The sequence below is a fragment of the Salminus brasiliensis genome, chromosome 6 (assembly GCF_030463535.1).
Source record: "Salminus brasiliensis chromosome 6, fSalBra1.hap2, whole genome shotgun sequence".
Classification (NCBI taxonomy): Eukaryota; Metazoa; Chordata; class Actinopteri; order Characiformes; family Bryconidae; genus Salminus; species Salminus brasiliensis.
The window spans coordinates 42593622-42609311 of record NC_132883.1 but is presented as its reverse complement, the minus strand read 5'-3'; the positions used below and the strand labels follow the sequence as shown (position 1 = coordinate 42609311).

The window sequence follows — 15690 nt, the reverse complement described above, 5'->3', positions numbered from 1 at the left end:
CCTGCGATCTTATGATGATGTAGCCAATGCTTAGACGGCTGCCCCACTGGCTGCCCCACTGGCTGCCCCACTGGCTGCCCCACTCTGGAGCCCACGGTCATGTCTTCTAAAGAGTCAGCACTCAGCATGCTTGAAAAAAAGCACATTAGGGAGCCGATGACAAGCTCCCGGAGGCGGGGTTTAGTGATGAGCGAACAGGGGAGAACAGAGCCAGTCAGCCAGGCTTCTCTGCTTGTTATGTTGCTGTGGTAACCGACAAGAGCGTTAGCAACCGTGTGTCAAAGTCCGTAGCAATAGCATGTCAATTTAACATCGCTACTGTGGCATTAGCAGTGCCTCAGCCACCGGCTTCACCTATATCGCTATTACGGTGTTAGCATCGCTACTGCAACAAGCGTTAGCATCGCTGCTGTGCCGTTAGCATCACTGCTGCACCGTTAGCATTGCTGCACCTTGGCCGCCAGCCTCACCCATCATCGCTACCCCGGCATTAGAAGCGCTATGGCCGCAGTTTTTATTGCTACCACAGTGTTGGCATCACTATTGCAGAGTTAGCCTCGCTACCATGCGTTGCCGAGCATCGCTGCTGCTGTGTTTTCTACGTTATCGTGACGTTAGCGTTGCTACTGTGCCGACCACCGGCCTCGCCCAGCATCGCTACCACATCCATCGTTAGTCACGAGCCAGGTTCATGAGGCCCTCGTTCCTTCACATCAAAAACTAGTAAATATTGGGTCTGCAGCTTAAGGCTCTGAAGACAAGGCTGGAGTCCTTGACCAGGCAGGGTCACAGGAAATGCTACAGGAAGCATTTTTCACAGTAAAGGGCCGATATTTTGGTCCCAAACCCCCTCATTGTTGAAATGCCTTTGACCATCATATGCAGCCAATGGCGGTCTAGCTAAACTAGGCTTGCCTGGATTTTCAGGGCAAAAATCCCTGCACTGTTCTACCAAAAGTCTACTTTTCATCCACTGGCAGATTGTTGAAGTTGCTTCAGGCTTTATTTCTGAGGTATCTGCTTTTCCTTGAAATGAGGAAAATGATCTGCCAAAAGAATAAGACCATTTAAGTGGATCAAATCACTTAAAACAAGTAAAAGTAAGTTAGAAATTAATGAATGAATGATTTTAATGCTACAATAATGTACAGTAATTACAAGCGGACTATATTTAGGAGCTACCTTATGTCATATGACCACTTATAGCCTGCTAGGAACTGGATGTGTACGTCCAGTGTTTGCCGTCGGTGTTCTTACTGTGTTTCAGTGATCACTACAAAAATCAAGGCTTGAGCAGTTCTTGTAGGCGGCCAGTGTAGTTTGGTCCGCACACTACAGCATGTAGGCTGTCTCTCTCTCTCTCTCTCTCTCTCTCTCTCTCTCTGTGTGTATATATGTGTGCGCGTGTGTGTGTGTGTTATCGATTTCATTACGTTAAGCTTCTGTGGCTCAGTTCAATAAAAATTGAGTTTTTGCCCCCTATACAGGGGGGCCGTCCTGAAGCATTCAGAAAAGAAACCCTTCAGCCTCTCATGCTTCTGCCTTTTCTCTCTCTCTCCCTCTCTGACAAATATCTCCCAGTCCGTGTTTAATCTTCTTCTCTTTTTATAAGACTTCTCCTACAGTTATTGCTTCTCACTTCTTCTCAGTTCCTCAGCCGATCGTAACTCCCCTCTCCGCCATAAAGCCGCCCAGATCCGGCGTCTCATATCAGCTTCAGCAGACAGGCCTCTGTTCCTCTCTATACCGCACATAAACTTTCCTCTCTCTCTCTCTCTCTCTCTCTCTCTCTGTGTAGCTGATTGAAGAGCTGCTGAGTACCGGAGAGTCGCTCAGCCTCGGCGTGTGTGAGGAAAGTGGGCGTGGAGGCCAGTGGCTGGCCCGTATCCGGCAGGCGGTCACACGCGGCCTGGTGCCCGACGTCAGCCTGGTGCCAGTGGGGATCTCCTATGACCGTCCACCCCACCGGGACACACAGATGCCTCAGGTACCACAGAGAGAGCGGCACACTCGCAGTCCCGGCTGTTCTGTATTTACAGATCAATTATGCATGACTTACTGAAATATCTGCATAACAGTGCTGACCGTATCCGTACACAGGGATGCTGGGTTCCGGTAACAGCAGCGATTCGGATATGTCGGCTGCCAGTCGGCCTAAAACCCATCCATTCTGCTCCACCGTCTCACACAGGTTTTTAGACATTCTCTTTTTCACTCATCACTGATTCCCCACGGAGCCTCGATCGTCCAAAAAAACAGCAAAGCCCTGCTTCTAGAGATGGCTGTTGTTTCGGCCCCTGCCTGCGTAACTGTCACTGAACTTCACGATGCGCCGCTAACAGCAGCAAAACAGCCTCCATCTACCCTGACGAGCGGAGAGGGGCACTCGGTTCATTCCACAGTCCACTGTTAGGGTACGGTCAGCACTGTTATGCAGATGTTTCAGTAAGTCATGCATAATTAATCTGTAAATACAGAACGGCCGGGACTGCAAATGTGCCGTTCTGTTAGGGCTTGGAAATGAGGCTTCTTGGTATTCCTAATTTTCACACACACACACACACACCACAGAGAGCATGTGAGAGAGAGAGCGGGCGAGTGAGCGGGCGCGAGAGGGACTATTGCTGTCCTAATGTTCTGCACTAATAGATGTCAGTTATTATGATGATTAGAGTGGCTAATTTCTCCACTAATGGCCGTTCACCATTAGAGCCTCATGAAGATGAGAATTGTTTTCTCTGTACTGAGACTGACTCATCTGCCGTGTGTGTGTGTGTGTGTGTGTGTGTGTGTGTGTGTGTGTGTGTGTGTGTGTGTGTGTGTCCAGCCTGGCATGCTGTCTGTACTGCGGTTTGTGCTCTCCCTTCTGAGTGGTGATCACAGAGGAGGTGTGAGGATCCATTTCGCTCAGGCTTTCTCTCTGAAGGTATGACTCACACACACACACGAGCATATGTGTGTGCACACACGTGCCAGTGCCAACTTTTGAGCTCAGGTGTGAAGTGTGTGGAAGACCAAAAATCTCTCTCTATCTATCTATCTATCTCTCTCTCCCTCCCTTTCTCTCTCTGTATTTTTCTCTCTCTCTCTCTCTATCTCTCTCTCTCTCTCTCTCTCTCTCTCTCTCTCTGTCTCTCTCTCTCTCTCTCTCTCTCTCTCTATATATATATATATATATATATATAAATATATATATATATATATCTCAATCTGTCTCTCTCTGTCTCTCACTCTCTCTTTCTCTCTCCTCCGTTCTTCCTACCTCCCCACCTGTCTCTCTCGCTCCCTCCCTCTGTGTGTCTTTCCGTCTATCCATCTCTCTGACTCTCTGACCACTTTCTGGTGGTCTCTCTCTCTGCGTATCTCTGTCTGTCCATCCTGTCTCTCCATCTATTTATCTGTCTGTCTGATTGTATCCCTCTCTGCCTCTGTTTGTGTGTATCTGTCTATACGTCCATCTGTCCGTCCATGTATCTGTCCCACTATCCATCTCTCTGATTATATGCCTGTCTGATTGTCTCTCTCTCTGCCTGTGTCTCTGTATATCTGTCTGATTCTGTCTGTCCATCCACCCTCTGTCCATCCGTCTGTTTATCTATTCGTCCATCCGTCTTTCTGATTATCTATCTGATTGTCTCTTTCTCTGCCTATGTCTCTGTCTGTCGGTCTGTCTATGTATATGGTTGTCTTTTTATCTGTCTGTCTGTCCGTCTGTCTGCCCTTCCATCTGTCTCTGAATGTCTGTCTGACTGACCGACTGTCTCTCTCTCTCTCTCTCTCTGTCTTGCTCTGTGTGAATAGGAGATGTGTGACAGTGGGAAGTGTCGTGTGGATGGACGGCGCCCCCTGCAGGAGCTCCTGTTGCCCACCGTCTTGCACAACAGGTTTACATCAACCAGTCTATCTCTGTCTCTCTCTCTCTCTGTCTCTCTCTCTGCTTGTCTCTTTGCCCCTACTCCCTGTGTATAGCTCCTACCCAAACACCTACATTAATTGGCCATTTTATCAGAAACACCCACCATTTAGTGGCATTTTATCGGTTTACAGAAACTGACCGACGGGTTGGATGACGGGGCAAGGTGGAGCTACATGGACGGGGTTTTTGATAAAGTGGCCAGTCAGTGCAACATACCCCACCAGCACCACACACACTACTTGTGCTGAGAGTAAGATAAGTAATATCAGCGGTGGTCCAGGTGGTCCAGTTTGGGGTCGAGCGAGGCTGGGCAGCAGCAGCTGGGCTTTAGTCATCTCTCACTCTCTGACCCGCCTCCTCCTGCACAGCTACATTCCTCCTCTCATCTGTCTGCTCCTGGCCTTGTGTTTGTCCATCCATTCATCCATCCATCCTCTGTAGTCAGCTATCCATCATCTCTGTCTCCGCTTGTCCTCTTTCTACCGCAATCGGTCACTTTATTTTTTTTCTTTTTCTCTCTCACCTCACCTCTGAAGCGTTCGTTCACCACCAGTTTCAGAACACGGACTGCTGTTCAGGCTGAGCTTCTCTTTTAATAACGTGACGTTTACGTGATCTGTAAAAGACGTGATCTATAACGCCTGATGAGAAACGACTCATAGTGCATCCAACAATAAAGGCAGCATGGAGCTTCTTTTGTACAGTAATAGAAACAGCAGCCACAAGAAAGCTCCAGCTCAGCAGCTATTCTAGAGGCAGATTTAAGGTTAGAGTAGTTACAGATAAAATGGACGAAAGTATTGGGACGCTTACATGTTACACCTACAGGAGCTTGTGACATTGTATTTGGTGATGTAAGGCTTGCATGCAGCTGCTCGGCTATCGTGAACCCATGCCGTTAAGCTCCTGGCGCACAGTTGTTGTGCTGATGTTAATTCCAGAGCAGGTCTGAAGCTCTGCAGTTGTTGAGTCCGCAACAGAGCGTTGGAGGCTTTTCTGCACTGTGCTTTGCGCTCAGCACTCAGCCCTGACCCCGCTCTGTAACTTTACGTGGTCTGACAGACACTCGGTGGCTGTGGTTCCTCCTAAATGCTTCCACTGTTTAATAATACCACTTATAGCTGATGGAGGAAGATCCAGGAGGGAGGAAATTTCACCAGCTGACTTGTTGTTGCTTCCGTTCTTTCACTAATGTGTGGAAGACAGGCAGACTGCAGGACTAGAGGCTTAATTTTCTACACCTGTGGCAAAGTCACCTATGTTGTGTCCCAATACTTTTGTCCTTACAGTGTATTTGTACATTCTGAGACTGAGAAATTGAGTTTTTAAGCTTTTTACTTTGAGCTGCGGCTGTGAGTCACAGACTCTTTAGGGTTTACTGAGGTTCTGATATCTGTCCATATTTAGATACAAGCTCGAGACGCGACTGTGGCCCGTCATCCTTCCCAGTTGGCGCCCATCATCTCTCCGCCTCTATTCTGTACTAATAGAGCTGGCAGACGGCTACGCTCTGTGCTGGTGGGGCATACTGGATATAGTGCATTTCTACATTCCTACGAGATTTCCTCTGAAATCACAAAACATTGGGCCCTAAAACCCTCTTCCACAGTTTTCACAAAGGTTCCCACATTCCCATGTTTTCTCATTTGGAATTTGTTCAGTTTGCAGGGACAATAGGATCCGTTATCGTCCATAAGAGCATTGCATCGCATCATGAATCTGCTGTAGATTTATTGATAGGACTTTTCTCAAGAACAAATTTAAGAAAATTTTAATAAACTTTTCGAATCAAGCATGTAGTCTGATTTACTGAATAACACCTGGAAAGGCATGTCCTATTTTTCCTGCTAACGTATGTTCTGCTATAAGAGTAGGCTTCCCACATGTCCTGGAAAATCTGGAAAACCTGAAAATTTAGAGGGATTTTTTTGTTTTCCAGTCATAAAAACATCTGGAAATTGAGGGAATTTTTGTTTTCCTATCATGAAAACATCTGGAAATTTAGAGGGATTTTTTGTTTTCCAGTCATGAAAACATCTGGAAATTGAGGGAATTTTTGTTTTCCAGTCACGAAAACACCTGGAAATTTAGAGGGAATTTTTTGTTTTCCAGTCGTGAAAACATCTGGAATTTGAGGGAATTTTTTGTTTTCCAGTCATGAAAACATCTGAAAATTTAGAGGGAATTTTTTGTTTTCCAGTTATGAAAACATCTGGAAATTGAGGGAATTGTTAAAATTGAGATACTGGAAGGGTGGAGCTGATGTTCCAGAATACCACTAGTCTGTCTTATCTCCAAGGCCAGCTCTCGGCCTTAATGCTTCCTAGCTGCCTCCACACCACCACCCCCCAAAACCCCCCAAAAAACCCAAAACCCGGTTCCCCCTCAGTTAAAATCTTAGCTATACCGCTGCCTCACTCTCTAATTAGCCGTCACATTTTACACATTTGACTGAAATCCCCTGCTCTCTCACACACACACACACACACACACACACACACACACACACACACACACACTGTCATATGCGCTTGGCTGTTTTGGAGTGCAATCATCTCCCCTAGACGCCGCTGTCAATCAGCTGAAGTGCTCTGGCCTGCGTTCAGCAGCGATGGCACAGGGAAAGGTCACAGACCTTCACTCGTCCTTCTTCTATTTCTCTTCCGTGTAACTGTAGAAATGTATCTGTGTGTGTGTGTGTGTGTGTGTGTGTGTGTGTGTGTTAGAAAGAGAGGGTGAGGGTGTTACTGCTGAGCTTTCACAGTGTACAGAAAGCGTTTTTGGAGACCTCAGCAGTTTCCATTCAAACGCTTGGTGGAACTGCATTGTTATTAATTAATGTTTTGGGCTTGTTCACGCTGCAGAGGCAGAGACGCTTCTGACAAAAACACGCCGGCTGTTGAGTGGAGGCTGTCTGGCGAGATACATACACAATTTCTGATTGTGCGGGTGTAAATATGCATGCCCGTGTGTGTTTGTTTGGGGCCTGAAAATGTATGGAGACAAACACAGAGATCACTGCTGCTTCAGACAAGACAAGATATGTTGTGTCCCAATACTTTTGTCCTTACAGTGTATTTGTACATTCTGAGTCTGAGAAATTGAGTTTTTAAGCTTTTTACTTTGAGCTGCTTGTCTTGTGATGGTTGGTGTGGCGCAACAGATAACACCACTACCTGCCACTGAGCTACCACACCATTTGGGAGACTGGGGTTCGATTCCCGGGCTGGGTGACTATGCTGCGCTACACCAATAAGAGTCCCTGGGCAAGACTCCTAACACAACATTGGCCCTCCTCTGTAATACGAGTAACCTTGTAAGTCGCTCTGGATAAGAGCGTCTGCTAAATGCCATAAATGTAAATGTAAAATGTAAATGTAAATATATAACAAAAAGTATTGGGACACCTCATTCTCATTCACTGTTTCTTCTGAAATCAAATGTATTAAAAAAAAGAGTGTATCCTGCTTTTGTTGGAGTGACGAGAGCGACGAGAGCGTTAGTGAGGTCAGGATGTTGGATGATGATCACCACCCCACCTCATCACCCCCAACTTCTCTCAAAAGTATTGGATGGAGCACAAGCCATCATTCCAGAGGGGCTTTATACCCCCAGTCTAGCCCACGCCGCCTGTCGTTAGGCAGCATGGTGCCAGTAGGTTCATCTGGTCTTATTCTTTTGGCAGCACTTTGCTGTGTGTGCATTTGCATACTTTACATCTCTGCCAGCAATGGGTGCAATTATAATTAGCTGAATGCATTCATTAGAAGGGGTGTCCACAAACATTTGGACACACAGGGTTCAGTAGCATGCCTTTATGTCTTCTCTTCTGTTTTTCAGGGTGGACTCTGTGTTTGGACAGAAGGACGTGTCTTGGCTGCTGCCCCCAAACTGCATGCAGGAGCTGCCCCAAACTGAGAGGGAAATGACCATTGCTTTGACGATGCATCTAATGTACTGTGAGTCACCCACGCACACACACACACACACACACACACACACACACACACACACACGCATATATACAGAAAAGTAGCACTTATGCAGTATTTGAGTGAATTGCGTATTCCTCTTACAGCGGTCACCAGCAGTTTGGCCGTGATGTCCACCAGCGTCGTGTCCTGTTTGGTTCTGCACAAGCATCGAGGGGTGGGTGACCTCTACACACTCTCCTCAGCGCCTCCACAGGGTCTCGTTTTGATTGCCTTCCTTCACTCTCCATCCATGTTTCTGTCTGCATGTTCCTACACTACATGGGCAAAAGTATGTGGACACGACTCACCCAATCCCAGTTCATGTGAACTCCCACTCTCTGTCTCTCAGGGTGTGCGTCTCTCCGTGTTGTGCAGAGACGTGTGCTGGCTCCTGGAGGAGGTCTTGTTCAGGAACTTCGACGTGGGCTTTGGGGGCAGTTTGGTGGGGGTGGTGTATTACTCTCTCTCTCTGCTGCGTCCCCACCTGCTGCTGGCCGCTGCGCCTCCAGCGGGAGACCCCGTACTGGCGGCCCGGCCGGAACCGCACGCCCTGTTGGCACTCAGCCAGCAGTGTGACCTGCTGACGCGCGTCTTCATCCACAAGGCAGTGGGAGGTGAGGGGCTGTGGGAGAGCGTTATTTGTGATTGGGGGGGAGGGGGGGTCAGTTAGTGGTCAGCGACGATGGGTGTGAACTGAAGTGAACATACAGCATTAATGTGGTCCTTGTGACAGAATGCAGTACCCAGTAGGAAGCACAGGGGGCGATAGTGTGTCTGGTCTTCTCTGCTGACCTGTTCCACTCTTTTGGTTACAGTATTGAGGTGTGTGTGTGTGTGTGTGTGTGTGTGTGTGTGTGTGTGTGTGCGTGCATGTGCAGCGTGTGCTGTCTCCGCCATGCTGAGAGAAGTTGCAGGCTGTGGAGGAGGAGGAGGAGGAAGAGGAGAGATGGAGTTTGATGTTGCTCTGGGTCAAGAGGAACTGACTGAGAAAAGCCTGCAGCTCACACACCTCCTGCCTGCGGGATACACACCTGTGAGACCACACACACACACACGCAAACTGAAAGGTTTTACCTGCTGACAGGGTTACACTCTCAGTACATCACACATTCGTTTCCTTCACACTCTCTCTCTCTCTCTCTCTCTCTCTCTCTCTCTCTCTCTCTCTCTCTCTCTCTCTCTTTCTCTCTCTCTCTCTCTCTCTCTCTCTCGTGGGACAGAATGTATAATTATGGTCGGGGGGTGGGTGAGGGGGTTTACACACACATCACCAAACACACCCTTGTTTCAGCACTGAAATGTCAACAAGAACAAAAGCAACACACACACACACACACACACACACACACACAATACAATACATGGCCAGCTGGATTAATTATCACCCCTTACTGAAACATCAGATTGCAGTCTCAATATCTCTCTCTCTCTCTCTCTCTCTCTCTCCTGTTGCTCTCCTCTACGCTCTCACACATGCTCTGCCTTTCTCTCTCTCTCTCTCTCTCTCTCTCTCTTCTCTCGCTTCTCTCTCTTGATCACTCTGCCTATTCTCTCCCTCTTTTTGCTGTCACTCTCTCTCTCCTTATGCTCTCTTTCTCTCTCTCGACCACGCTCACTCTCACTATTCTCTCTCTCTATCTTTCTCTCTCTCTCAGCCGTGTCAGGCAGCTCACAGTTTTGCTCTGGAGACAGTGGACAGTCTAGTACGCTGTGGAATTCTCATCATGGAGGAGGTGAGATGTAAAACACACACACGTACACTCACACACACCGTTCGGCCCGTCCTGCAGCTGTGTTTGCAGAGAGGAGAAGCTCTGATGATCTGGATGGGACGTAAAGATGATTATTTTCCATGTAACATCAACACAACGAGAAAGCTGGAGGTGCAGAGTCAAGCCAGTCCATGCAGTAGAGTGTCTATGATGTACTAACACTGGAGTAGTGTGAGACATAATAGTGAGCGTGATTGGTCTAGACTTGTACGGGTTCAGTCCAGCTTGTGTGGAGATTAAAGCATGGCAGATCCACACTGCGGCACCGTTCAGAGTCCAGTGTTTCTAGAGAAAGCACCACACACACACACACACACTCTCTTGGACACTCTGACTGAATGACCATATACCCGCAGAAGGAAAGATCTGTTTCATTAGATTAAATTCAAGGTGTGTGTGTACAGGTGCCACGGGACGCTCCAGTGTGTGATTTCTGGAGGAGGCAGGGGGTGTTATCATGGACTGCTACAGACGACCCTGACCAGAGCAGTGACTCAGACTGTGCAGAACAGGACCCACGCTCTTATAAAGTAAACACACACACACACACATAGCTAAATGCATTCATTACAAGGGGTGTCCACAAACATTTGGACATACAGTGTGTGTGTGTGTGTGTGTGTGTGTGTGTGTTTGTATATTTTATTCCAGGTCTCTCTCTGTCTTTCTCTCTTATCTGTAGTTGAGTCAGCCAGATCAGTGTCCTGAGCTGCTCTTCTTCCTCTGCAGTTTACTCAGTGTCCAACTGAGGGCGCTCTGCTGGGCTATAGAGAGCCTGCACCTGCTGCGCTGCCCCATGACAGGTTAATATACACAGAAAGTCCTCTGCTTTTCTTTAGATCTGTACTCTTAAAGATAAACCATCAAGAATGAGCATTCACTCCATGCACATTCATTATTCGTTATTACTGACAGACTGTAGATTCATACTGGATCCAAATCTGTCCACAGTTATCACTGACAGACTGTAGATTCATACTGGATCCAAATTTCTTCAGTTATTACTGACAGACTGTAGATTCATACTGGATCCAAATCTTTCCACAGTTGTTATTGACAGACTGTAGATTCATACTGGATCCAAATATCACTGACAGACTGTAGATTCATACTGAATCCAAATATTACTGACAGACTGTAGATTCATACTGAATCCAAATAACACTGACAGACTGTAGATTCATACTGGATCCAAATTTCTCCACAGTTATTACTGACAGACTGTAGATTCATACTGAATCCAAATAACCCTGACAGACTGTAGATTCATACTGGATCCAAATTTCTTCACAGTTATTACTGACAGACTGTAGATTCATACTGGATCCAAATCTCTCCACAGTTGTTATTGACAGACTGTAGATTCATACTGGATCCAAATATCACTGACAGACTGTAGATTCATACTGAATCCAAATATTACTGACAGACTGGAGATTCATACTGGATCCAAATAACACTGACAGACTGTAGATTCATACTGGATCCAAATATTACTGACAGACTGTAGATTCATACTGGATACAAATATCACTGACAGACTGTAGATTCATACTGGATACAAATATCACTGACAGACTGTAGATTCATACTGAATCCAAATAACCCTGACAGACTGTAGATTCATACTGGATCCAAATTTCTTCACAGTTATTACTGACAGACTGTAGATTCATACTGGATCCAAATCTCTCCACAGTTGTTATTGACAGACTGTAGATTCATACTGGATCCAAATATCACTGACAGACTGTAGATTCATACTGAATCCAAATATTACTGACAGACTGGAGATTCATACTGGATCCAAATAACACTGACAGACTGTAGATTCATACTGGATCCAAATATTACTGACAGACTGTAGATTCATACTGGATACAAATATCACTGACAGACTGTAGATTCATACTGGATCCAAATATCACTGACAGACTGTAGATTCATACTGAATCCAAATAACACTGACAGACTGTAGATTCATACTGGATCCAAATTTCTCCACAGTTATTACTGACAGACTGTAGATTCATACTGGATCACTGACAGATTGCAAAAATGAAATGCGTTGAAGATTCATACGGCCTCAATCACATATCTTACCAGTAATCACTAAAAACTAGTCTGGATAATTCACACACACACACACACACACACACATTCCCCTGTCAGTGTGAGGCATTCTGTGCACAGATGCTGTTGTCGTTCTCTCAGCGTAAGTCTGAACGGCAGTACGTGACCTCCACTCCAGCGTGTGTTTTGGTGTAGATGATTAGATGAGTGTTTGAGTTGAGGCAGGTGTGGTGGAGCAGGGGAACGGGGGGGAACGGGGGGGATCGGGGGGTGTGGTGGTGAACGTCTGAGGGGAACGTGCTTCTGCTTCTCTCACAGTCTGTTTTTGTTTTGTTTATCCGCAGAGTCGGCGTGTGTGACTCAACTCCACACACACCTGAGGAACAGAGCTCAGCTGGACAAAGTGCATCACGGTTGGACCCACTCACACACCCACACACACACACACACACACACACTCTCTCTTCTCTCATTTTTGAAATTTACTTACCATACGAAAAAAAAAAAGTTTCATTAGAGCTTAAAAGCTAAATGCAGCTTCTGCTGATGGTGGCGTTTTCAGCATATTACGCAGCTCCCCAGATAACTCCATGACCTTTCAGAGGCCTTAAATGAACTGGCTTTAGCCCAGAAACCAGCATCAGTTCCTCTAGACCTTCACCCGTAACACACTCCCCACTGCCAGCTCTTCACTGCATCACCAGCGTAGGTGGGGTTTGAGCTTTGTGCCAAGGGGTCCACTGAATGTGTGTGTTGTATGTGCGCTTCGGGGTCGGGCAATTTATCAGCAGTGCTCTGAAGTAGTAGAGGGCCTTCTTCCCTGGTCAGTAGAGACGGTTACTCCAACAACCGCAGGATCAACTCTTTTTAATACATTTAAGATTTCAGAAGAAACAGTGAATGAGCAGGTGTCCCAATACTTCTGGCGTTTTAGGCATCTAGCCACATTATTTTAGGCCATTTCTCTTAGCAATACGAGAGTTTTTACTGTAAGATCTCCAGATCTCATCAGAACAGATGAAGGTCAACATGAATCCAGTAAAAGGACAAACAAGAGCTTCACATTCTGAAGAAAGAAAGTAGTGAGATCTTGTCGGTGAGCTAGTCTGAAGAACAGAGCTCGGTTCCTCCAGGTTTCTCCTGGACACCCCCCAGTCCAGCCAGCACAGCGTGGAGGATGTGTTCACCTCCATCATCATCATCATCATCATTATCATCATCAGCATCAGCAGCAGCAGCAGCAGTTCACCTGATTTACCATCATTAAGCCCTGATTCACCACCAAACCAGGTGTTGATCTGAGGAGAGAGTGATAAACTAGAGATGTGATTGGTTCCACAGTTAGCCGAAGGTTTGCTAGGTAGGTGATGTGGTATCCCAGGTGGTTGCTGTGCTGTGTTGCTAGATGGGTGATTTGGTGATTGCTATAGCATTTCTATACTGCTCATAGGCTCGATGTGCGCCCAATCGAAGAGCCCAGATTCAGATCAGACTGCTGATTTGATTGGAGAACTTTGGTTCTGCTGGGTTCTGTGCAGTGGTACTGGAATAAGCCTGGATATGTCTGAAACCGAGAGCTCCAATAATGAACACTGTTTAAAATGTGTGTGTGTGTGTGTGTGTGTGTGTATGTGTGTATGTGTCCTGCAGAGAGCTCCTCAATAAAGCTGGTGAGATTGGCAGTGCGTACCATGACCGATCTTGGGGTGAGTGATGATCTGTCACACAGTTTCCTTGAAACACACACAGATGTGCACAGGCACACGTGAACACACACACACACACCTGCCTTTCTCACCTGCCTCCTCACACTTCATGCACCTTGACACCAGTGCAGGAAAGCAAAAGCGGGGCAGGAACACATAATTCAGTTACATTGCTCCACAACAAAGCCAAATGTGTGTGTGTGTGTGTGTGTGTGTGTGTGTGTGTGTGTGTGTGTGCCCTAAACAATGTTTCTTTTCTGTCTATTTATTGATTTATATGTCCTTTCATTTGCTGGCCTTCCTGAGAGTTGACAGAAATGTATTTTATTGGGCCACGGCTCCTGATTTGCAGCAGCTGCACCTCCTGCAGGACTCCTCAGCACTGTGGAGCTCTGACCTGGCTCTGCAGCTCGGATAGGTTTTGAGTCACACAGGGTTTTCTCATACGTCCTGGAAATTTACACCCTGGAAATGACTCCTCCTCCTCGAACAGCGTCTCTTTCTAAACCCTCTCCTCCTTTTCCTACTTCTTCTTCTTCTTCTTCTTCTTCATCTCCTCCTGTTTTTATTTTACTCTCCTCCTCCTCCTCCTCTTCCTTCATCTCCTCCTTCTTTTCTCCTCCTCTTCCTTCCTTCCCTCTCCTGCTTCCTCTTCATCTCATTTTCCTCCTCCCTCCTTTTCCTTCTTCTCATTTTCTCCTCCTCTTTTTCTTCTTCATCTCCTCTATTTGCTTCATCTCCTCCTTCTTTTCTCATCTTCCTCCTCCTTTTTTATTTCACACGCCGCCTCCTTCTTGTTTTCTCTTCCATCCTTTCTTCCTTCCTTCCTTCTCCCTCTCCTGCTTCCTCTTCATTTTCCTTCTCTTCCTTCTTTTCTCCTCTTCCTCCTCCTTTTCCTTCATCTCCTCATTCTTTTCTCCTCCTTTCTTCCTCCTTTTTTATTTTACACTCTGCCTTCTTCTTGTTTTTCACTTTCTTCTCCCTCTCCTGCTTCCTCCTTTTCCTTCTTCTTCTTCATCTCCTCCTTCATTTCTCCTCCTCTATCTCCTCCTTTTTTTATTTTACTCTCTTCGCCTCCTTCTTTCTCTTCCTTCCCTCTCCTGCTTCCTGATATACTGGCATCTGCAGCAGTGATACTACAGAAGAAAACACTATGCGGATGAGCCCAGTCAGATATATGTTTCAGTGGGTGTTCCAACAGAACTGAACATGAGCAGTCAGACATAAATCATTTTTGTCAATAATTATGAGATGGTATCGATACACCAGTGTGCTTTAATGTAGTGTCGGTTGCGCAGTAACTGCAGGATGTAGCTGTAGAACCATAACCTGGGATTGTGTCCGTATTGTGCAGTCCTAGGAACACTGACTGGTGTGTCTGCGTGAGCTTCACAGTATGCTAAGTGTGTGTGTGTGTGTGTGTGTGTGTGTTTGTTTTGGACAGGTGCTGATAGAGGAGAGGCAGAGTGAGTGTGTGTATCTGGACGTTAGCCCTGTTTTTCTCCAGCCTGAGATCAAACAGAAGCTCCTTCACTTCGTCTCCCAGTTCCTCTACGGCTAACGGAGAAACAGTGGACTGCTCCTTATGTCTCAGCAGTGGGGATAGATTCCTTAGGTTAACGTTCCAGGTAATCAGGGTTCTGCAGTGTGTCGGCTGGGCCAGAATCAGCAAACCTGGAGCTTTAATTAATAATAATATTGTTGAGGTCACAAAGATCTTGCATCTCCATACATTGTGTTAAACTGTCATGATGACCAGAACAATTGCCAGATTTACATTGTCTGAAAGCGGCCTAATGCACTACCACTATGGCCGGGGGTCACCTGTTTGAATCCTGAACCATGCTGCTTTGTCATCAGCAGCCGGAGATCACCTAGCCGTGCTCTCTCCAGGTGGGTAGTGGTGCTCTCGCTCTCCCCTCATCACCAGCACTGGCATCTGTAAGCTGGTGCAGTGGAGCTGGGGACCCAGCACTTTCCTCAGGGTGGGTCGGCTGCCCAGCAATTCTGCATTGGTGGAATTCTTCAAAAAGAGGGGGTTGCTGGCTTTTCGAGGACATAAGTTAAGTCCTTGCCCTCGAGGGGGTGGGTTAACAAGGGGGTGGGTTTACTGGCAGAACCAAATTGAGAGAAAAAGGAAAATATTCAACAAACAAAATTGAGATGCAAGGTTTTTGCATGACAGTTCTGATATATTTAGTTATTACATTTGCATTAATAATGCAGTCTGGTTATTTACCCTCAGCATT

At 46.5% G+C, this 15690-nt stretch overlaps 1 protein-coding gene across 1 annotated transcript in view; it reads left to right on the top strand.

Moving 5' to 3' along the window:
- gpat2 (glycerol-3-phosphate acyltransferase 2, mitochondrial) overlaps positions 1-15002 on the top strand; it is a 42299-nt gene extending 27297 nt beyond the window's left edge. The window contains exons 9-21 of the mRNA XM_072681126.1: positions 1799-1987; positions 2828-2926; positions 3802-3884; positions 7757-7875; positions 7995-8065; positions 8240-8504; positions 8769-8923; positions 9546-9623; positions 10067-10192; positions 10345-10465; positions 12080-12148; positions 13386-13441; positions 14886-15002. Coding sequence (XP_072537227.1) covers positions 1799-1987; positions 2828-2926; positions 3802-3884; positions 7757-7875; positions 7995-8065; positions 8240-8504; positions 8769-8923; positions 9546-9623; positions 10067-10192; positions 10345-10465; positions 12080-12148; positions 13386-13441; positions 14886-15002 — 1548 coding nt within the window. The remainder of the gene's footprint in view (positions 1-1798; positions 1988-2827; positions 2927-3801; positions 3885-7756; positions 7876-7994; positions 8066-8239; positions 8505-8768; positions 8924-9545; positions 9624-10066; positions 10193-10344; positions 10466-12079; positions 12149-13385; positions 13442-14885) is intronic.
- Positions 15003-15690: the final 688 nt, after the last annotated feature.